Source organism: Aulostomus chinensis, chromosome 6 (genome assembly GCF_037954235.1).
Source record: "Aulostomus chinensis isolate RoL2024-O1b breed Wild chromosome 6, RoL_Achi_v1.0, whole genome shotgun sequence".
NCBI classification, from domain to species: domain Eukaryota; kingdom Metazoa; phylum Chordata; class Actinopteri; order Syngnathiformes; family Aulostomidae; genus Aulostomus; species Aulostomus chinensis.
In genome coordinates this window covers 15,020,322-15,044,705 of record NC_141325.1, presented here as the reverse complement: position 1 = coordinate 15,044,705, position 24,384 = coordinate 15,020,322, and the positions used below count along the sequence as shown (strand labels likewise).

General features: G+C 41.1%; 1 protein-coding gene across 3 annotated transcripts; it reads left to right on the top strand.

The window, feature by feature from the left end:
- Nucleotides 1–8,770: 8,770 nt before the first annotated feature.
- scarb2a (scavenger receptor class B, member 2a) lies at nt 8,771–24,104 on the top strand. Of its 3 annotated transcripts, none has more exons than XM_086206718.1 (14): nt 8,771–8,871; nt 9,529–9,844; nt 13,175–13,332; nt 13,443–13,590; nt 13,893–14,087; nt 14,901–14,992; nt 15,724–15,843; nt 16,215–16,393; nt 17,898–18,016; nt 18,454–18,527; nt 18,638–18,689; nt 18,774–18,926; nt 20,330–20,377; nt 20,691–24,104. In XM_086206718.1, exons 2-14 carry the CDS (start codon nt 9,722–9,724, stop codon nt 20,820–20,822), a joined length of 1,593 nt encoding a protein of 530 aa, XP_086062844.1. In that variant the 5' UTR covers nt 8,771–8,871; nt 9,529–9,721; the 3' UTR covers nt 20,823–24,104. The 3 variants fall into 3 exon arrangements, with proteins under 3 accessions (XP_086062844.1, XP_086062845.1, XP_086062846.1); XM_086206719.1 differs by lacking the exon at nt 8,771–8,871 and adding an exon at nt 8,887–8,904; XM_086206720.1 differs by lacking the exons at nt 8,771–8,871; nt 20,330–20,377 and having other exon boundaries at nt 9,291–9,844.
- Nucleotides 24,105–24,384: the final 280 nt, after the last annotated feature.

Below are 24,384 nucleotides of genomic sequence, written 5' to 3'. Positions count from 1 at the left end.
GAAATAGGTACATCCTTATGAAATTAAAGCCCCCGAAGAAGATATGCTTTGCAATTTAATAATATTAATGATAGTAATAACAAAAAAAGAGGGAGGCACATCCCAATACACAAGAGTATACATTCCTGGAAGTGATCTCACCTCCTGCTCTCCCACCATTTCTACGCTAAACGAGTCCTCCTGAAATTAGGCAGAGGTGGCGCATTGTGCAGGCAGAGTTTTTATCTAGTGCAAGCTCCATCTGTTTTGGAAACAGCTGCACGCCAGATGTGTTTCTTGAGGGATTTTCCGAGAATGCTCTGTGTCTGGCAGGGCCTTCACATCATGCTAGAGTGGAATAGGGGGAAGGTCACGTCAGGTGAACAGGTAGCTGCCACAAGGTTGTGGTTCTCTGGTTGTCATTGTCCTGCTAATGCTCAGGTCTTTTTTGATGCTGGTCTGGTTTCAATGGAGGTGGAACAGCTGAAGCTGTCACAGTGAGACTGTGTTCAGCTTTTCTATCGATGTTAGCATGCAGGCTCGAAGAGACAGTTTGTTTTGGGGTTTTTTTTTGTGTCCCCCGCTACACTTTCATATTTTTCTTAAATGAAATTAATGCAATTCATTGCTTCATATTTCCACGTGCTTCTTATATTGGTGTTTTGTTTTATTTATTTTTTAAAGCACAGGCACGATAAAGACACATTTGGTGGAGTTTTGAAGGCCAACTACAGCTCAGAGGTCCCTCGGCATCGGTTTATAGCTAGTTTATAGATCCCTCCTAATATGAAGTTTTAAACTTAAATTATTTTAGCAGCTTTTCTCTAAATATTCTTTTTCTATATGTATTTATTCAAACTTTAAAATTCAAGATAAGATCTCTCAATTCTTTAACAGAAGAATTATTTACTCATCTGATTATTGATATGTTCTCGTTATTACCAGCAACTTTGTTTTTTTGTTGTTATTTTTGTTTTCCTGTGTGGACTTCGAATCCTACTTGCAAATGGACCAATAAGCCAAACCAAAATGTTATCTTTTTTGTTGTTTTTTTTTAAATTATGATGTATCTCATCATGAGTGTTCAGGATAAAAATGAAGGGAAGCCACTTGTGACTATTTTTGATGACTTGTGTACTTGTACTTGTTTATTTATTACATGCTATCCAAATTACAAAAACAACAAAGCTACAGGACAGCATTAATTTTCCTCTAGAGACTCTCTTTAGCTCATTGACAGCAGATGTACAATAGGGGGAAACTGGTGTGAAACACAGCAGGAAATGTTTTTGTTTATGGTAAAATCAGAGGGTTTGGAAGCATGCTGACTTTCCAGTGAAGAGAATTTAAGGGACATTTTTAAAAGTATTTTACTGTCTTTAGGATGTTGAGCAACTATTGAAAACAATACCAAAGAGAATGTGCCAACAGGATACAATACAGATCTGGCGGGGGGGGGGGGGGGGGGGTTACCTTCTTGAAGGTCAGGACAGTGGGTCATGCACATGTGGTCAGGTTTTGGGAATTTCTTCAACTTCAAATTTTTGGGGGGAATTATGGTCAAATGAACCTGCTCTATTTAAGTTTAAAAAACAACTTTTAAAAACAAACAAACAAACAATGGCACAACACACATAAATCATTTGACCAAGTCAGCTGTGCAGTGCTAATCTGACTTCTGCACATGGGTTGTGGATCTTGAGTTTCAATGTGAGCACCAAAAAGAAATAATTATATTTACGTAAATTGAAAACAAGTAGATGCATAGAGTTTGCTGCAGCCAACAGTCCTTTTCATTTAAGATGAAGCTCCGAGATACCGATCATATTGCTTTGAAATCTAAATTCATGGTACCAACGAAGAAAAGAGAATCCATTTGTAAGAGAGTGTTTAATATTTTTCCTTGATCATGTTAACACACTTATTGTTGGTGGCTTTCTCTTGATCTGCCGGTTGGTGGATTAATCTATCACCGTTACTTAATTTAGGAAATAATATAGCTCGAGTTTATCATTTTTGCACCTGCAAATAATAACAGTGTAGTGTCACGGCTGACTGTATTGTGGCTTCATAAATCTTATGTGGTAGGCTACATGGAGCATCTTCTCATTTTCCCTTTAGAATTTAATGAGCAGAGCTAATTTGCAGCTGGGGTATGTGAGGCTATGCCTAATACACAATGCATACACTGTTGTATAACTCTGCTGTCAAGTCTGCGGACAGCAGGGCTATGCAAGGTCACCACAAAGAAATAGATGTTATGGAAATTTAGATTATTTTTCTGCCATTGTGATGTAGTGTGCTAACAATTCCTCCTCAAATTCCTAAATTAACACTTGGTTTCTTCATGGGGGAACAATGAGTGGCTGTCTACTATTTCAAAACACATTGACTGAATGGTGGGAAATGAACCACACCTACACAGACAAAAGACTGCTATGGTCAGTCCATCACTTAACTGCCGTTGAGTAAATAAACCAAAAAGGTCTGACCATGAGAAAGCATATACAGTGCAAGAAATGACAAAGAGTATTTTCTTTTCAAGGCACATGTTGGTGTATTACATGATCTAAATATTTATCTGGAGTACTGAGATCTTATGTTTAATTAACACACCAGTGTTTAAAAAAAACAAAACAAGCTGGAGTACACAGGTACTATCAGTAAAATCTGCTAAATATTACAAGGAAAACATCGATTTTGCAGAAAAAACGCACCTTTGAATGTGGAATTATTTAACTGATCTGTTCTTGTTGTATTCAGTTGCGAGTTTTACACATGCAGGCCCATCAGGTTCCAACCTCAGGGTCAGACCCCTGTAAAGGGTCACTTATTTAAATATGAGAGATTGCTGGAGGATGGATGGAGCAGAAGAGAAGATACAGCTAAATTCTGTAACAAAAATGTGTCTTTTTTTACAAGATTTAGTGATTTCTGAAACACTTCAAACTGCTGCTACTAGACATCTTTTCAAAAGATAGTACACCACTTGTTTCATTCCATCCATCCATTTTCTACCACTTATCCTAAGGGTTGCGGGTGGGGGGGGGGGTTCATTTCATTTGCGCATATTTTTGTGCATTTCATTTCTATTTGGTTCCTTGAATCTGTATAGTCTGTAGATCAGTGTTGATGAAAAGAGTGACACCTGCTCACAAAGCTTTAAAAAGCAGAAAAGAATTGTTGCTTGGTGGAAAGTAGATTTGGTTTATATTTGATAGAATGAGTAATATTAACTTTTTCTGAATCTTTGCTTCAAGACTGTAGTGTTGTATTTTGTTGACTTTGGAAGAACGCACAGTCTCAGTCTGTCTTGTGATTGTTTTTTCCATCCATCCATTTTCTTCTACTTATCCTGTTAAGGGTTGCGGGGGTTGGGATGGGGGAGCCTATCCCAGCAACCTTTGAGGCGAGAGGCAGGGTTCACCCTAGATGGTCATCAGTCCATTGCAGGGCCGACACATAGAAACAGACAACCATTCACACCTACAGTCAATTTAGAGTATCAATCAGCCCCGTCCCCTCTTGATGTCTTTGGACTGTGGGAGGAAGCTGGAGTACCAGAGAGAACCCACACAGGAACAGGGAGAACATGGAGACTCCACACAGAAAGATCCTGTGCTGGAGCCAGGACTGGAACCTGGAACCTTCTTGCTGTGAGGCGACAGAGTTAACCACTGCACTCTGGTGCCGCCCCTAATTTAATTCATAGAAACATATTTTATTCATAGATTTCCTTATCTTAGGTGCATAGTTAAATACTAGTACTATTTGAAGGTAAAATTTGGTTTGGTAAAAAACTAAATTTTTCTGGCTAAAATGAAGTGGAATACATTTATAAAGTATTGAAATACTTTTGTAGAATAGAGCCTTAAGTAAATGTACTTCGTTACATTCCACCACCGACTGCAACACTTCAAATTCTTCCTCTACTGTGCTCCTCTCCAAGGAAACCATGAATTGACCCAGAAATAAATTCAGTGTACTGTACTTTCTCCATAGTACTCAATTGCACAGTTTTCATTCATCACCTCTGGTGAAAATGCCTGGCGCTCCTTACAAGTCTCCACTCCCACAACTCTGCTTGTATATCACTCTAGTTTCCTTACAAAGCTTGTCTCTGCCTGGAAAGTGCCGTGACTTAATGTTCTGTACCAGGCACCACCATGGTGCAGCCTGGAAGGGTCAAGGACACCACTGATGTCAAGCATTGTTTATAAAAAGTGTTTCTGTTGATGTACAAGAGCAGGCTGCAAACTGGGAGGGGAGATGATGATGTGTCAGGATGATGGAGTGGTCTTCAGATTTTTACTTTCATTTTAAATGTAACCCAAGGTTGCTGTGAAGTGAAACGTCGCTCCCTCAAAACCTTAAGTTAAAGTTTTTTAATCATTTGCTCATTATTTTAAAATACTGTCTATTATCAATTTTAGAAGAATTTTCCCAAACCACAAGAAACAAGAAGTTAACGCTGCAACTTTAAACACTTACATTGGGTGCTTATTACAGCTTAGAATTTTTTTGTGCACTAACCTGACTAGCTTTTTGGGGGGGCAGAGGGAGTGGGGGTGGGGTGTGATATTGTAGTCACGTACACCAGGAAAAGATGGCATCTAAATCCTCTGGTGCTGCACAATTAATTGGAGTGTCGACCAGTGCAATTTTATTACCACAACTATTTTTAGTTTTGAGTACACAGTACAGAAATGTCTTTTATATATTTATCTTCATAAGATATATTTCTTTTGAGAGAAGTAGTGTGCGCGCGCACACACACACACACACACACACATATATATATATATATATAAATATATATACTCATTGTTTTTTGTATTTTTTATGCAGGTTTAAACTTCATCACTGTTGCTTTGTTGATTCATGAAGAAGATAAGATCTCACATCACCCTGTGATCCAGGATGTTATTTGCACAGAGATGCAATAGATGACAAATTTTAATCTGAAGGATATCCCACCCTAAAAGACATGAATCACTGTTTGCTTAGTGTGTGTTTTATTTATCTTAACCCAGCAAGGTGAAAGTAGTTGACATCTACTTCTTCCACCTCGGGCAGGATTTTCTTTCCAGTTACAAAACCCTTCTCGATAATGCACGCTTACTTTCCTCAAAAACCCATTTGTTCGCAAAATGAGACCCGTATCTGACTCACAATTGAACTGGAATGCTAATTATTGGGTGTGTGAGGATGGTGACCTTAAATTGCTCCTAAACACAATGTGAAGTAAAGCCCACATGAGTTGGCACATAACTTTTTTTCTTGCACAGTTAGCACGTACAACTTGTAGAGGCTGACTACGCAGAAACATTCAGAGAATACTTTTCTTTTCTTCAGTCATGAATGGACGTTTGTGACCACATAAATGTACTCAGTGTTAAACCACATTAGCACATTGGCTGAGTCTTCAAAGCGCTAACGTGCAAAAGCTATTTGAGCTTTTTTTTTATTATCATTTTTTTGGAGGAAAAAAATATTTAAGATCATAGAAAATGATTCGTGGGCACAACAAATTCCAAAGTCAAAAATGATTTTTGCACTGTGGATAAAGTCCCCTTGTTGTGATGTGTGTGAACGGTTGCCTTCTTCTCTGCATGAACCTCGATCATGGTGCAGTGAGATATTCCCATCAAAAAATGTTGATCTACAGTTATCAAAAAGCTTCTCCTTCAAAGCTGTGTGTCTTCAGCTTCCAACAACAAAAAAGAAAGAGAAAATCAGTGTCGCTCTGCTGACCAAACATAAAAAGATCACATCACAAAGGTTGAACCGTTTTACCCCTTTTCACCCTTCCACCCTTTCTTCTGGAAGAAACAAAGTTGCTGCATTACTTGACTGTTGTCCTTCCCCCCTGATGATTTTCTTTAGCATTTTTTACTTCTCTTGTTTGAACAGATGCCGCCCCCCTCCTGCAGCCCCATCCTCTGGGATTGCTATAAGGCTTTAGCACAATGAGGTAACACTCAATTACCTTAATGTTAAGAGTCCAGCCCAGTCAGTTCCTTCCAGTAAGCAACATCAAACGATATGATGTATATCATATCCTGAGGAAAATGGTGGTCTTTTGTGCTACTTTTTTTAAGAATGGATTGTGCAAGAGGCTGCTGCATGACCGTGCTCACCTTTCAGTCGGCCCATTAGTGACCGTACAGCGTTTTGTAACAGGATGTATCGGATACTCTTGGCTACCAACCAAACTTCAAATAAACCCATTCAGTGAGCCACATCATTGATGAGACTGCTGGAGCTCCCTTCATCCAGATTCAGGATTGATATCCTGGTGAGAGCGTTGGGAACGTGTGTAGGTTTGGTTCTCATCTCCTGAGTTCATCTTGATATCTCAACTGGCATCTCTAGCTCTGGAATTCTGGTTAGTATCATGCTCTTGAGATTAGCAGCTGGTGTTGTCTGTAAATAAGGACGGTGGCAGCTCACATCGCCTGGTGTCCAGTTTCCACTGTGAGGTGCTTTGAAATCTGGAATTCAAATGGCATCGTAAAATTCCAGAAATGTCTCCTTTGACCTTTTCTTACACGAAAACTTGATCGTGTTTCGGCTAAATTCTGCCAACACATTCAGGAAGATGTTGTGAAGACCAAGTGGCATTTAGACATGTGAGACATCTTCAGCCCGCAGCTGTAGTATAATTCTACTCTACCAGTCACAGAAAGCTGGATTAAATTGAACAATTTTGCTAGGCTTTACATTGGGGTTTCTAAAATTTTCAGCTTGAGACACACAAGAAAAATGGGTGCGTTGCCAACACTGAAACTGAAAACCCTACATATATACACAACAAAGCATGAAATTAAAATGTATATGAAATGTATTTACTGTATGTCACTACAGAAGTATATCACAGCAAAAATCTAATCTACTGTTAAGTTTCTCACCATCTCATGATCTTCTTCTCTTAGGAAAATAAAGTGAGGTATTTTATTATTTTGTGAATTTTCATCTGTCAACTGGTGACCCTGTAAAAATGGATCCCTGGCCTACTTTTAGTCTGCACCACTACATTGGTGTTTGAACTGTGGCAAGAAATCATTGTGGAAAAAAAAGAGCTATGAAAAGCACATGGTTTACTGTGGTTTTTGCAATGGCACCCGAGGGCGGAGCCAGGACCAGAAGGCCGCTATTTAAATTTTCAGTGATCACGCGGGATGGTGACAGCTACCGAGAAGATGTCATTCTGACTGAGACAACAGTCAGGATTCTGCCTGGATAGATTCGATGCATTGTGGGTGTCAGCTCAAAATCGGAGCGACTAAGGTCTGACATGACAGTCAAAATGACAGAGATGACAGATTCAGATGAATGACAGGTGACATTCAGGATTCTGCATAGCTCTGATGCTGTCTGCCACTGGATGGATGGTATCCTAAGATGACAAGACAGTCACGATTCTGTCTGACAACAAAGTCAATTTGTTAAGATGACAGCCAGCTAGATGAAAGACGAAGATGACAGTCATTGTCCAAGTGTCAGAGATCAAAGTCAGCAACTTGTGTGTTTCGTGTCACATAACCTATTGCCCTTCAAATCCAAAAATCTTGGACATGCTGTCACCAGCCAGATGCTCTGCCTTCTTTCAAGCAGCAGACACTGCATGTGGACTACAAGACACTATGTCAGGGTCCTGGGAAAGTTTGCTTCCATAACCAATACAGCTTGCACCAAATTTGACAATACTTTTCCTCATGCACAGAAGTCTGACTTTCATCTTACAATTCCCACTGTAATCGGCATAATTTTGAAAAGATATCAAACTGTGACCAGTTTGATTGATATTGTAATTATGAGTTGCATTGTTACATGAAATTTTCATTCTCAAAATCCTTTCTATTGAAAATCACATTTAGATAATGGTGTCTTGAAGCTTCAAGGTGGCTGCAAGCCACCGGCTAAATTACTGCAACACTGTCAAACTCCTACAGTGTTTTGCTGCCTATAAGAAAAGAGAAAAAAAAACACACCTGACCTTCCATTGGCATCAGAAGGAGAAGGTGGATGTAATTTTCATTTCTAGGTGGATCTTTGAAATTCTGCAGAAGCTGACGTATAGTTCCCTGTAGCCTCGTATAGAAGTTACAATGGTACTTTCACACACAAGTAGCCGAAAACAAATAATTTGACTGTCTGAAATTTGAAGGTAGGCCATATTGTGATTTGATGAATTATGCAGCACCGCTTTGACCTCAGGAATACAGACAGACAGTCAGACTACTTTATTAATCCCTTTTGGACGTTCCGCCAGGGACATTGCACACTTGAAAAGAACCCAATTTTGACAAAACATTTACTCATTCATTTAAAACATCATTACAGGATGTTCTCGAGACTTTTGGTTCAGCAAAACATCAAAAGTGAATGACCCTCCTTGACTCTAACTCCTTCCTCGTTAATATTTCTGCTTTTCTGCAGGGACATTTCTTCTTTATAGAAAGTAGGTTGGATGCTTGTGTGAATAATCCTAATAATATATCAATATCATCGATCATTTTAGCTCATAATCCTCCAGTTTTTACTCCCAACATCATCTGTGGCATGAGTGGGCTCTGCTGAAGCTGTTGATCATCCACCTCCTGCCGGCAACAGTGACCATGCCTTCGGTTCCCCCTTTATAAGAGCCCCGCCTTGAAATCAGTCGATCAAATTCAACATCGTGCTCACCAGGGTCTGACCAATCAGCGAGGAGAGGGGCTGGTCTCGAGACGGTGGTCCGTGAGGACGACAGCCAATGAGAGTTCGAGCTGCTCGCACCCGGAGTCCACGTCAACGGCCGTTGGTCGTTTGAATGGCACATTATTCATGTCCACGCTGCGCTTATTTAAGGAGACACAATGAGGTGAGGTAGCGGAGTCTCTATAAAAGGTAACGGACCGCATCTGTCTGCGCATTTTCTCTGTAAGTTGAGAAGCAAACAAATGAGACATTTGTGATTGTTACACTCTACACGCACCATTTATTTGTTTTACACCACACGGTATGATAATTTAGAATAATATAAAAAAACTCCCCAAGTGAAGTAAGTTACTATCAGCGGGTCATGTGGACCGGCGTGCTGTTACTTCATTCATATAATCACGATTCACGTTGGAGGGCAACACAAAGCAGACATACTCAAAAGTTAAAAACTCTTGAAATTGGTAAAAAAAAAAAAAAAAAGTAAAGACAAAAAATGTTGGAATGTTGAGACTTAGGTTGAAGGGTTCTTATACGCGCCGGTGACGTCAGCATGTAAGCAAATCAGCAATGCCTACACACACACACACACACACACACACACACACACACACACACCGCCCATGCAGCCTCCAAAACGAAGCTTCTCGCCTCAGCGAGTTCATCAAGAGGAAGAGGAGGAGGTGGCCTAGCGCGGCTTGGTCCCGATGTGCTCTGAGCTGCTGTTTCATTCCACCGCCGCCTCTGACCACTTCACTCCTCCATCATCACTTTAGGTGCCAGTTCCTCCCAGATTTGATGAACAAGTGCCAACCTTTTTTGTTGTTGTTGTTGTTGCTGTTGTAGTCCTCATCCCCCCTCAGCCTCACACTCACCGGGAGAAGACAGAAGTTTAAAGCCCAGCTGCAGCCGCCGCCGCCGCTGCACATCGGAGGACCGTCTCATCCCGGGCTCCGATCTTTTCGCTTTCTCCCCTGGACGTTTTTTTCTTTCTTCTTCTTCTCCTTTTGTTGAAGTTGAAGTTTGTCCAGCCGGCATCATGACGCGGAGATCGTGTGCCATTTACGCCACCGGGATCGTATGTGCCCACCTCCTCATAGTGGGGATCGCCCTGGTCGTGGCTCAAGTCTTCCAAACAATGATACACAGCCGTTTAAAAAAGGTGAGTTGGATGTCATTTTCATTCTTTTGTCATGTGTGGAACAGAAGGTTTAAATGTTAAATTCCATACAGTGATGAGTGGAAGGACCCGGGGTCACAAGATCTACACGTTACTTTACATTTCCTGCTGCAATCGTGTCTGCATGATCCGGAGATATCCGTGTGTGTGTGTATATAGCTTCCCCGCTTTGTCAGCGCTCCAATTTAGAAAAGCATGATTCACCGGCGTGTGTGTTAGGGACTAAACAAAAGCGACATCTTAAAGCAGAGCCATCATCGAGCGTGACCTTTGACAGATCGTCTCGTTAGAACAACATTCCTCCACGGACTGCAATTCTCTGATTCCCGTTAATCAATTAGTTGTTCTTGACTTGGGGGTTGGGGGGGAGCAGTAGAGGTGCGTTATGATTATTTCCATGAGCTTTTCAGGAAATCAATCCAGCTGTTAAAACATGACTTGGTGACACATTTCTGATGCTGGAAGCTTAACGTGCTGAACCCTCCCTGGTTCCACCTCTGATGATTGAAGAAATGTCCAAAACGCTAAGGACAAGGACGGTGGTAGAGGGGGAGGTGTGCAGGTCTGGAGGGATGGGGGAAGGGAGTGTGGGTGAGCAGGCAGGAGTGTTAGGAAGTCCCTGACTTTCAGAGGGTAAGTTGAAATGTTGCTGCAGAGTAGGATTCCCCCTTTCGCCCTAGGACTTCATTTAGTTATGGATTAAAAAAAAAAACTGTTAAAATTTGCTTTCACGTCAGTGTGACGACAACTCAGGTAAAATCCTTCACAGATCAAATCCTTGCGGAAGGAGTTTTGTAATGAGTGAACGATGGTGTTGATGTTGGGCTTCCTCCATGGCTAAACATTGTCCAACCGCAGCTCTGACACCGGGTTTATTCTCTAGGTTTGTGTAGCGCTCAGACGAGGTGAGCCGAATTATTGAAATGCAAAGCTTTTGTCTGTGACTGTAGTTTTGGGTTTTGTTGTAGTGATGCAGCAGCAGCAGTCGGATAGAGGGGTGGGTGGTGGTGAGCTTTGGCAGCTGACACACTATCCCACCCTGCAGACTGCTCTGACCTCTTTAGGATAGCTGGCATTCCTCTGACTGACATGAATCTCAGTGTTTGATGTGCTCTGCAACTAATAATCTGTACTTAAATATCTCTCTGCGTTTCTCAAAGTCAACCCTCCCTCCTCCTCCAAAAGCTTGACTCACTTAGTTGTCCAAGTCGGGGACACACAGCCGCCCCCCCCCCCCCCCCCCCCAATGTTAAATGTTCGTCTGGGTTGCATTTTCCTCATTTAGACTCGTCAAATTAAGAGTTAGTCAGAGTTCATCAACAGGGGGCCTAGTTCTGATGTGGCTGGCGATTACAGAAAATGACAGCATTGCTAATCCCCTTTCCACAGTCGTCCTATTGAATTAGACGGGCACAGACATGCTGAACCCGCTCCAAAAATCGACCTAATCTGATGTTTGCATGTGGCTCTCTTAATGATGCAGCCGGGTTGTTTTGGACCACTTTGGCTACCTCCAGGACACAAACTCTATCACGTCTGCGCTGGGTGTGGAGCGAGGCAGTGTGTAGAATGTCATGTGAGGAATTTCTTAACTTCTTGGCCCTTGAGGGTATGATTTTAGCCTGAGAAGAAAAACCTCACAGAGCCTTCTTGTTGTTCCAGCCTTCAACCTATCCAATGATGTTCCACTTAGAGCACACCTCCTTTCTGCCACTCCTCCCAAATGTGTTTCTTTTGGAGAGTAGATCTGTCACAGGAAGACGACCGATGAGCTTGAAACGTTTTAGAAAAAGAAAGGTGGCGTTGGTTACAAAAACAGTGTTGTTTGTTTTGTTTTGTTTTGTTTTTTGAGCTCCAAATGTGACACATAAATTTAACCGAAAATTTAAAAAAAAGGCACTTTAATAAATAATTGTCTTATTTGTCTTGGATGTTTCAGCGCATGCTGATCAAAGCAGGAACTCGCCACGCCTGAAATGAGTCCTAAGTTGTTTGGCTAAGGACCAGTTCTCTTTGTTCAGTTAGAGACTTTATTACCCACTTGTGAATGAAGTGCTGTATATTTATTAAACCTCCCCACATTGTACCTCACTTGCATTTCTGTTTGTGACTGTTGAAGGTTCTCTAAAAGATAAATGGTGTTCCTTTAATACGTGAAGGCTACATGTAAGGCCTCATTCAAGGTTGGCAAACAACATTTCAACACATGTAGTGATTATTAAAAGCTGCAGGGGGAAAACAAACCTTGAGAAGAAATTAGCTGTTTATTTATTTGTTTGTTTTGCTGGTTATGATGTCATTCTCTCCAAAGTGTGTCTTAAACCAATGGCTGCTCATTATGATCCTGTGCCTCTGCTGTCCGTTTTCTTTGCGTTTCCTGATTTCATTCAGGTCTTAATTAAGTTGCAAAACGATGAAGACTCAAGAGAGTCTTGAGTCTTAAACACCTCAAGTTCCTCTTAAATGTGTCCTCTCTGTGTGTGAAGATATTCTTTATGCAGCTGTTACGCAAAACCGTCGGGTTTTTTTGGGGGGGGGGGGCGTTTCTTTCGACCTTACGACACCTGAACATGTGACATAGCAACAAGTGAGAGGGTGCAACAAACAAATCTAAACAGCAGAACGTGTGAATGTCGGAAGTTGTTAACTCAACAGGAAATGCCAGCCGCACTTTCTGTTGTATTTTCAGCGAGGTTACATACCAGACAATGTATGGCCTCTCAAGTGCACATCTGGAGACCGAGTGTTTTCAGGAACGCACACCGTGAACAAGTACACAAGAGGAAGGAGGTTCAGCAATATCCTCAAGAATGGGGGAAAAAAGTCTATGTTGCTAGTTGACAAAAGCCTTAGTGTGACTGTGGGTTGCCAGATTTGTCACAAGGGTGAATTTGTAGGTTTTTGTTTTTTTTTAAAGACCACAATGTGTAACCACAACAGCCCATACAACTTGAACAACAACTGAAGTCTCACTCACACCTTGATGCTAGTGCTGCTAAGATTCCTGGTCTTACTATTGCAACACAGTGTTGTGGAGTGTGTGGGCTGGCGATGCACTCGCGTTCGTGCCTGGGCTTGCTGAGGTCAGGGGCTGCGTGCAGTTTTACTGAGATTTTCTGCCTGTCCTGTCAGTTTTTCCGCATCGCTCTGGGTTTTTGGGCTCTTGGCCTGGCACCAGCTTCTTCACACAGAGAACCGTGTGTGCCTTCACTCATTTAGAACTGTCAGTTTTTTACCAACAAGGTTAAATTTTAAGCTGTTTGCATTTTGAACTTCTCAAAAATATTAAGTGTTTATCTCTTCTTTTGACAGGAATTCGTTTTGTCAGAAAAAAGCCAAGTGTTTGAATCTTGGAAGAACCCACCTCCACCTGTTTATATGGAGTATTACTTCTTCAATGTGACCAATCCAGAGGTGTTCTTAGCAGGCGGGAAGGCAGCTGTCACACAGATCGGGCCCTACACTTACAGGTAATTGATAGAAAAGGAAAGAACCTGCGGCCATATTCACGAGCTCCTCGCTCATGTCGTATCAAAACAAACTGACCAAATGTCAACTTTGTTTTCTGTCTCCACACCAGGGAATACAGGCCGAGGGAAAATATAACTTTCCTGGAGAACGGTACCAAGATTTACGCTTTGAACCCCAAAACATTTGTGTTTGTGCCAGAGAAGTCAGCTGGTGACCCCCAGGTTGACATCATCAGAACTGTCAACATCCCCTTTGTGGTAAGATACAGTGTCAGGCAGATGTGCCTCTCTAACCCGATTTGATTGGCGTGTGTGTCCCAGCACATTTTTTATCATTGTTATCCTGTTATCTTCTTGCACGCCAGTCTATTGTCCTGTATGTTTTATTGTGACATTATGAAATCTTGAACATACAAATATCAATCAGATAGGCCAAGATGAACAAGCCTGTCCTCCACCGGACAACAATGAAGTACAGATATTGTATGTGACGATACCACTGACCCTCCCTTCATCCCCTGTCTTTGTGTCCTTTATTCCTTCCTGTCTTCCTTACCCAGGCGGTGATGAATGAGTTGAACTCCTACTCATTCTTCCTGCGATCAGCAGTCTCCTTTTACATGAGTCGCCTGGGCGTCAGTGTATTCATGACCCGCACCGTCCACGAGGTGCTGTGGGGCTTCAAAGACCCGGTTCTCACAAAGCTCCACTCCATGAGGCCTGAAGTCGATGAATATTTTGGGCTGATGTGGAAGGTAAGCTGGTGTTATTTTCGAGCAAACCCCTTCAGAAGCACTTGCTTGTGCTAGTTGTTACAAAGTAGATAAACAAGAGGAAGTTGGTGCCTTGAAAGAGAAGTGAGATTATCTACATGCTGATGGTAGTCCCTTGTACTTCCCGTTTTACGTATAGCATCATGTCTGCAACAGTGACCTCAACAGCCTTGTGATGTTTAGCTTGAACCCACGTAGCAGCTCGATGAATTCATCAGCGCATCAACAAGAAACTGAAACATCTGGGATTCTTCCCTTCTGCATGAATTGTCGATTGCAGAAGTCGAAAAAAATAAGCCTTTATATTTTGAGCAAAAACATTTGGCGTATACTGGACAATGCATGTGAGAATTTGTTCATGTTTTTTTTGGACAATTTTGCTGTTAATAGTCGGTCTTCATTAGCTACAAGCTAAATATGCGTAGCTGGTGTTTTCTTACTTCTAGAGTCACTAATACGAGGGTTCAAGATGTCTAATGGTGAGTCATTAAAAGACAAATTATACTTTTTTTGGGCAAAATATCACTTATAAAGTCACCCAGGGTTTAAAAAGTTACTTCTCCCCATCAAAAATGCATCTGGGTGATTCAGTCATTTGCTAATGGCTTATGGGGTGAAAGTCTGCTGGGAATCCACTAACAGGCAGATCAACAAACACAAAGCAGCATTTCTCTCTCTGTTTTCACGCTGGTTTAGCAAACAGACTTAAACACAGTTTGTGACTCAGTGGTTCTTCTACACTTGTTCGTCACAGCACATTTCTTAAGAACCTCGTGTCTTGTCTTATTTTCACAGAAAAACGGCAGCCATGAGGGGGAATTTGTGTTCCACACCGGTGAGGAAAATTACATGGATTATGGCAAGATCGACACATGGAACGGTTTGAGGTAAACCCTCGTTAGCATCAAGTATCTTCGATAAAGCAGACTTTTTCTTTTTCCTGCTTATTCAATGATAGAAAACGGCACTTGTCAGCACAACAGCTTCCACTTCCTTACCGTCGGGATTCTCATATCTGCTTTGTTAAACTCTCAAACCCAGACAGTCTGTGGCTCCCTGGTTTTTAGGTTAGGACACGATTGCAAAACAAGTATTTGGAGATGTGAGGTGACTCTGCACTTTGTATGTTATCAGCATGTGTTGGTTGTTCAGGCCTGTCAGTTACGTAAAAGTAAAATAGTGTAGAAATACTTAAAATACAAGTGGAAGACCTAATGTTCAGAATTCTGATTAAATACTTGTGCGTTTGGTTTTTTTTTTTCAGCAAAAGTATTTTGCAGAACCATAAAGTTTTCAAGTTTGGCATTGTCATGTTTTATTTATAAATGTAACCCTTGCGATTTTTCCCTTTTTGATGATTTATTTTTCCCAAAATGCCGCATTAAAGAATAAGCACTACTAAGGATACAATTCTGGGCTAACTTTCTTCATTAGTTTTTAGGTAAACAAGTCATAACTTTTTTGTCTTTTTTGCACTGTGTAAAACTGAAAGAGTCTTCGTTTAAAGTGTGAAGTACAGTACATGAGTTGAGATATTCCGCTGTATTTCACCCCCAGCTGCAACCAAAGGCAGCTGCACAAACAATAAAGCGGTGCTGTTTTTCCATGTATCAAAAAGGGAGATGTCGTGGTGGTCTTCCAACCAGAGCAACATGATCAACGGCACAGACGGTGCCGTCTTCCACCCTCTGATCAACAGGAACGAGCTACTCTACATCTTTGCCGCTGATCTCTGCAGGTATGCATTTATGTGTGTGTGTGCTAATGATGTCGGTTTAAACATTTGTTTGCAGTCGAAGCAATCAGGGAGGGTGAGAACCAGAATTCCCAGAATGAGACGGGAAATAGCAGCTCAGCCATACACTTATGAATCCTCTGATAAGAATGTCTGATAAGGCGGGCGAGAAACTCAAACGCGCACGTGAGACGTTTCTTGTTTTAGAGTTTGATCTGGACACACCTGATTACAGAGGAAGTTACGCCTATGTGATCCTTAATCGCCTCTTTTTAATCTTGTTGTCATATGGTCATGAAACCAGAAGTTTTTGTTGCTTGAGGACTCAAAAGAAATTTGGACAGTGGCTTTACTCTAGGATTTTCTTTTGGCAGATCCATCCATTTAGCCTACGTGGAGGACGTAGAGGTGAAAGGCATCCAGGCTTACCGCTTCGCACCTCCAAAGGACGTCCTCATGAATCCTGACGACAACCCCACAAACGCAGGCTTCTGTGTACCTGCTGGGGACTGTCTTGGCACTGGCGTGCTTAAAGTCAGCGTTTGTCGTGAAGGTAGGTGTACTGCCCATTTCCCTGTATACCCCCTTCCAACCACACACACACACACACACACACTTCTATTAGTTGCCATAGCGCCTGACCCAGTTACCCACCGGCACGCCATTTTTATGTCTCCAAATCAGCCCCATGACATAGTTTCCCCCCCTCTGCACCCCCTGAAAATGTGCTCTCAGGCAGCATCCCTGCCTGGTGTCAGACTGTTTAGGCACGCCAGATCTGACTCAATACGGTTCAATGATTAACTGGGTGTAGTGGTGACTCAAGTATTTTACAGTGGTCATTGACTGAAGTGTGATTGCTCTGATAAGGCAATGTAGGAAGATATTGCCCAGGGAGATAAGCTACTGTAACCCCTGGACCTTGCTGTGTTTGTATTTCTTTAGGATTTTCTTAAGTGCGTTATATTGAAAATCCCTTTTATCTGTATTTTATGACATATTTATTTATAAAACAGAATCAAAGACGGCTGGAACACATCAAGTCTGAAAACTGTTTATGTCTGCATAGAACAGAGGAACTTTTCTACAATTGCAGAACAGAGAATGTGGCTTTATATTGAACTTTTAGTTCAGGACTGCTTCTCCAACTCATTCCATAAACGTCATTTATCATTTTCATCTGTTTTTGTGTTTTCAAGTGCTGCAATATTTTTATTATATTTAATATTTAATATTTAAATTTGTTGACCACGTTTAGATCCTAACTTTGGGAAATAAACCAACAAGAAAGAACTTGAATAGTTACATTGATAAATAAAACATGAAAAATGTTTAGTAATAACAAAAAGAAGGCTCATAACATAAGTTTTTCTAAATATCTGCTGTTTATGTGTTTATACAACACAATCCATGTGGAGAAAGTTTCTAACTGCCTTTAAAATGACTCAAACGCAAATCAACACGGGTTGGTTTAATTAAAAGAAGCAAAACTCACACTAAATATCATTAAAGCGGCTGTGGGCATTAATTCACATATTTAAAGAGATATTTAGTTTAAGATAATTGTATTTTTTTTAAACTTTTTTTTATTTCAAATTTAAGACATCTCTGTCGGGAAACTTCTCTGATAGAACTTTTGGATCTGATTCGACACATTTTGAGCTGGCTGGATGCTAAAATCAATCACGTCGCGGGAACTTAAACGGAGTATAAATTGAACTGAGAGATGCTCAGGAGGTTGACCGGTGGTCTAATAATCAGAAGGTTACTGGCTCAACCCGAGCTCACCAAAGTGCCCTTCAACTAGACGGTGAGTTGGTTGCACGGCTGCATCCCCATTAACCTGTGAACGTGAAGGGGCGAGTGAATCAGCACAGAAATCTGTTCAAAACGTGAGCTAACCGTTGTTTGGGCTGCAGCACACACACTTCTGCTATATGCTGCTTTTGTTCATCAGTGATGTTTGTAGTTGACACAAACACCAGATAGTATCTCACATTATCTTGGGTTTCAAATCTTATCAAGGGGTTCATTAGCATTGTCTCTTCTCCCTCAAGGCGCTCCCATTGTGGTGTCTTTCCCCCACTTCTATCAAGCGGACCCCAAGTACATTAACGCCATTGACGGGCTCAACCCCAACAAGGAGGAGCATGAGACGTACCTGGACCTGCAGCCGGTAAAATTCCACAAGTGTTGAACTTTGCTCACTTTATCTAAATAATTTTGAGCTTTGCAAATGCTCATTGCTCCTCTTGTTTTACTCATAGACTGAGCACTTTTATCAGCATTTTTTTTCCATTTGAATTCAATTTAAAAACTGAAAGAGTTTTGCTTCCATGCAATGATACTTAGATTTCAATTCAGTTCATATTTGTTCTTACTATAGTTGTATGCCCTCAATTTAGTCTTACAGGCAGGAAGCAAAGCCTGATAGCTATTCTTGCTTTTGACATGTATTGTGCATGTTTGATAACACTAATGTCTGGGCAGCAAATTTTGCGCAAAAGAAAACTTCATTATAGCTACAGGAATTTTATTAAGAGGTTAAGTTTTTCAATCTGGAAATAAAATTAACTTTTGTTTAACTAATGTGATGTCTTTTGTGGTTTCTAGACCACAGGGGTTCCCATCCGTGCCTGCAAGAGAGCTCAGCTCAATATAATTTTGAAGAGAGTCCAAGGCTTCCCGTAAGTTTGAACTCTGACCCACATCACTGTTGCCACACTGTCCTCGTCTCAGCTCACATGTTGAGCCAGATGTCCTGAGTGACCTGCTGTTTCTACTTTCTTTCCTGCAGTAATACCAGGTTCATCAACGAAACCATTTTCCCCATCATGTTCGTCAATGAGGTGAGAGCCCCATCTCGGCACGGTCTGGCACCGTCGACTTGAAGAGTGATTCACTAGTCAATAACGTTCTCTCTCAAACCCCAGACAGCAACCATAGATGATGAGTCAGCGTCTCAGATGAGGACACTGCTCGTAATGGTGACAGTGGGGTCAAACTTCCCCTTGTTCATCGTGGGAATGGGCATCATCCTGCTGCTGGTTCTTATCGTCTTATTCTGCCGAAACCGCCAAAAGAAGGTATGAACTAGGTGCAGCTTCACAGTAGAATTAATCCAGTTGGTCTGACCAAGTGTGCTCCCCACTCATTAGCTTCAAAGGATAGATGTGCCCCCCATGCTAGATATTATGTTAAATCCTGGAGTTTTGGAGTTTCTGTGTTTTTTTTTTTCCTTGTAGAGCTGCAGCAGGGTTAACCTTGAGCTTTGCGCACGAGAACTAACATATTGCATGTTCACCTGCACAGCAAAGGCGGCATGAGCAGTTTTGCTTAATTTTGGATCAAATGGTGTCTTTTTTTTTTGTTTGTTTTTTGTCTTGCTGAATATTTGCTAACAAGTGGTTGCAACCTTGGTGAATCATTGTATTCTGGGGGAAGAAAGCAGCTAACATTCCCTGTTCCTTAGACAAGAGCTAATGAGGACTGAGGGACATTAAACTGTAATAGTACCAGGAATGATGTTCAGCGAGCACATGTTTACCGCTTATCCTTATCAGTGCTGGATTATTGATCTGAACCTCGGCCTCACCTCCAACAGGTTATGCCAGTTCAGGTCATTCCTGTCCAGTCCTGTAGTCCTGCAGTCAAGGGAATAGTTTGACTTTTTGGGAAATTGGGTTATTTGCTCTTTTTTTTTTTTTCCTAGCAGTTGAAATTTGATGGCTAAGCTAGTTATCTTAGCATAGTTAAGCTACGCGCCTCGAAAAACTTAAACCGGAGTGACACAGGCAGCTCGGCTCTGTCTGAAGGTAACAGACCGAATGCACAGCTTGTTACATTAGAACTTTCTCTGAAGGTTAAAAAGAAATATGTCCAGTATTAAGCTTCCGAGTCCTTTTTTCCCCAAACAGATAGGGCCAGGCTAGCTGCTTTCCATTTTTTAAGTATAAAATTATTTTCATGCACCTCCCTAGAAATCTTGCAACAATGCCAACTCCAATAGCTGTAATTGGTCTTCTTCATAGCATCAATATTCCTGCCATGAAATTCTACATGGTCGCTGCTTTTGTATTCTTTTTATTTAAGTGAATGCGATAGTAACTCTAAACTGACTTCCTCTATTTCAGCTGTCATTGTCACTCCACTGCCAACTAGTGTTTTGGTGGTGTAACTGCAGTGTTAAATCGCGGTGTAAGACATTGATATCAGCTACCATTTAATGTCTCCCATGAACAAACGCACAATTGTGAATCAACATTTAGTCTCGAGCTAACTGTGACAACCTCTCCTCTTAATTGAACAAGTATTTCCCAGAAAGTCAAAAAAATACCTTTTAACAAACACACAGACGTTTAGCAGGATCTTTTTCAGCTCAGCAGTTGAGAAAAATGTTAAAGATGCTTAATTGCAATGTGAAATGTTGTTATTAACCATGTTCTAATTTAATTTTCTGTAACCCCCCCTTTTTTCCTTTCTGTTTTAGAATGAAGTAAAACGTATTGATTTTACTGAAGCTTTTCATTCTTTCCCTGTAAGTCTTCATTTTTGCCTTGTTTGCTACTCTTTTTTTCTTAATTTATCCATCAGATTATCATCAATTTTAATTATCATTTTTGGGTCATAATATTTCTTTTTGAGTTCTCACCTCAGTGTTATTGGTTTCTGTATTTTTGGTTAACTTAGTGTTTTCTGTGGTGGTTTAGTCTCAAGTACTTTATATTCAGATTGACGTGCTTTACCGTGAACATTTAAGAACATCTACTCCATTTTGATGTCAGTGATGCTAATATATACATGTCTTTCCACTGCAATGGTTTACTCTTTTTCTTAATTTTCGTATTCAGACGGCGAAAGACGAAACAGCCTACACTCAGGTTAGCGACAAGCCGGACGATTCATCAGAGACGCCAGCCAGCCAGCCAATGAGGAATGGCTCCTATATTGCCATGTCTCCAGTGGAAGACCAGAAGTGTTGATTGAGGACCCCCCACCCCCCCTCTAGTCTGGAGCTCATGAAGGGGGCTGAGGGAGCAGTACAGGGGTGTTACATTAACCACATGTGGGGTTTTACAGTTTCACATATATTCTTGGGGATGGGGGTGGGGGTGGGGGATGTGGAAGGGGTGGGACACAAGCTGTAGTAGATGTTTAGTCAACGAAGACTTCGCTCCACTCACTGAGCCCCCTAATGACTGACTGCGCTCCTCTACTCTCCCTGCTGCTGTACGTGGCCCTCGCCGCCTGCCGTACTGCAACCAACAAACACTCGACTCCTCTTCCGTCCTGGTTGGCTCTAAAGATGATGGGACTCTAGCTGGGCTCGACCAGGACAAGATCTTTTCCATAAAACTTTTGAGGGAACACGGTAGCATAGGTGTCGCTGTTGCACACAGCCGCCTGCATGATCTCCTGAGCAGCCTCCGCCCACTAATATGGGAGTGTTTAATATTGAACAGCGGGCGGTTTTACAGCCATGGGGGAGAAACCTTCCGCTTCAACAGATTAGTTAAACCCTGTAAGCTGAATCTGTAGGACTAAAACTGAGCTCCTGGGATCAGATAAATTAGTTTTGCTAACATACTTGGCATAGTCTTTTGTAAAAAAAACAAAAACAAAAAAAAACAGAAAGAAAGAAAGCAAAGTGGACTGAGCCAAACTATTTAAGAAAAATTGCCTTTTTTCCTAAGATGAATTGGTGCACCCAAACACACACACACGTTACCTGATACTCCAGTATTGATTAGTGAGTGTGTGTTTGTGTACCATCTTATACTTAAGTGTCCTGTTTTGATGGACAATAGGCAGTTATTTCTCGTCATGCCTAGACTACTCGTGATTTTGATCCCAGTTTTTTTCCCCCGAACAAATGTTTCAAGTGTTAAGGCGCCTCAGTTGTTTGTTAGCTTTTCCACCTGCAGCTTAATGAAGTTGCAACCTTTATTTTTTTGCTACACTAAACTAGAACACTAAAAACACTCGCAGAACTTACAAGGGAGACTTGAACCTACTTTCTGCCTTACAAGGGTCCAGCGTGCTCTTTAGGTTCATGGTTTGTTTTGTTTTGTTTTTTTTAAATAAGCTGCAAATCTATTTTTGTTATTATGTAAAGGGGAAATGTTGAGATACCTCCAACTAAGTCCAGCAAGCAGTCCCCCGCCCCCGCTCCTGCATGTCTACACTGTTACAAGACAAAGCACAATTAGGATGGTTAAAACCAGTCCTCTGACAAAGGCTACCAGGATTTTATTTCCAGTTGATCTATCAAAGACACTCTCAAGTGCCGGGACCATTTAAAAAAAAATAAAAAAATCTTGGAGTGGTGCCACTTGCCAAGGAGCTGTAGGCATTCAAGCAAATGCAGCACTTGAATCACTATTTGTCTTAAGTTTTCATTTCTGTCCACCACATGTGGGAAGTGAATTTAAGGCCATAATACTGTATACGTGGAAAATTCCCTGCACTTTGCCTGGAAACTGTGCCCTGTGGATTGTCATTGCTGTTGTTTTTTTTGTTGTTGTCGTATTGTGTCCTCATCATTTCAGTGCAGGTGGTCCACGTGTACAGAACATTTCACTGGTTTGTCCTGGCTCGCATCGCTAAATGAAGGATGTACAACATGCATCCACATCTCTGTGTTACAAGCTTTTCAGCACACAGAGTGTCTTCTTTTGATATACTTTTTCTATGTGTTATTGCTGCTAGAAATTGCCATAACCTATGGACTTGTATTTGTAAATGGGCGTCGACCATAATGTGCTCATATTCAGCTTCACGTTGGCAAACACCTGAGCACAAGATTCAGAAGCCCAAACCTTTCTGCCACTTACTGGAATTAGCTAGATTTTTATAACATTGTCACACTTAACCACTCGTTTCTCTATTCGATTTATCGACCACATCTTGTGTGTGTTTGGGGCTTTTTATAAGGTTTGCGGGAGCAACCCCCAAAAAAAGGACGAAACATCAAGGATTGACAGTAGAAGTCGGTTCCTACCGCTGTGGTGGGGTGTCCTTTAAATCAGTTCACTAAAGGCCTTTTAATTCCACCTGCATGCAAGCGACCACAGCCTCACGCGAACCATCAATATCCACCTTTTTAAAATCTTGCACCTAAGAGACCTTAATTCAGAGTTGTGTGCTCGCAGCCTCTGTTCAAACACACCTACGCCCTCTCCCTGCTACTACAGCGACCTTTGATTCTCATCCCTCAAAGCCCATTGGCTCATCCCTGCTTGACCAAAGATAACCCACATAGATCAGCTCCGGTACCATGTTTACTCTCTGTGATAATGGCCATGTCACAAACCGCCTAATCTTTTCTTTTCTTTTCTTTTCTTTTTTTTTAAATCGTGCCACCTCTTATTTGAAGTATTTACAACAGTGTTGTGTTAACGTTTGTGTGTATGTGCCTTTTTTACATCAAGGCAAAAAAAAAACAAAAAACATTCTTGGTAGTTTGTTTGTTTTTTTTAATCGCCCATTGCAAGATACAAAAGTAAACAATGCTCTTTATGAGCAGAATAAATCTCAGTATTATATAAGACAAAGCAATACAGAGGTGTAGAAAATAAATGGTTTTGTAAGTAAGGGGCCATGTAACATTTTTCTTGTTCTTTTTGTCCTAAAATTATGATTTATTTTTTCTCAAGTGTGATTTATAATTTTTTTTTTTAATCGGCTTGGGTCCAAGCACATTTCGTTTTTGATCATTTCATTTATTTTATTTTTTTTAAGAATACACAATTGATGTAGCAGTACATCAGAGCCCTGTGATATGTCTGAGTGCTTTCCATAAAGGTTTGGGGTGATTGTCGGATGAGTGTGTGTTAACATGCGTTTGTGCACCATTTCTGTCAAACTGGAGGGATTTTATCGGAAGGCTGATTATCTTGATGACTGAGTGAAAAGAAAAAAAACATGCTGTGTAAACTATCTAGATGAATGACGCCCTCCTTCAGGGATGAGCACTTGTGCCATATCATCCTTTTATGTTCCTTAAATTGCTCGTTTGGTGTCACAACCGTGTCTCCCAGGACGCCGTTCTGAAGTCACTAACAGCTGTTTCCTCTTCAGATATACTAATTTGTTTTGCTGCTGAAAATGACAATCCCCCTTTGTCATGTTAGGTGCAAAATGATTTCAAAGTAATATTCATTTTTAGTTTTGATAATTTACACTGCACAGATGTTTCTACAGTGCTTTTGTAAACATTTCTAGTGTATTTGCAAAAAAAAATAAACATTGCAGTCAAGTGCAAAGTGTCTTCTGAGTGTGTGATTTGTGTTTTATTGATTGGATTTACTTTTAAAGCTATTTTTTGATTGTGACTGAGCAGACATAAGATAAGATCAACCTTTAATCGTCCCACAGTGGGGGAAAAAAAATACATCCTGGACAGTAGTATTACGTACGTATTAGATAGACTCCAAAGAAGAAGACGAGTTAGAAACACGAATGAGTACAGGAGGACAGAAAGGAGGATAGGGAAACCCAGTGCACCATTCCTAACTCAGACATGACTATAAGCTTTATCAAAAA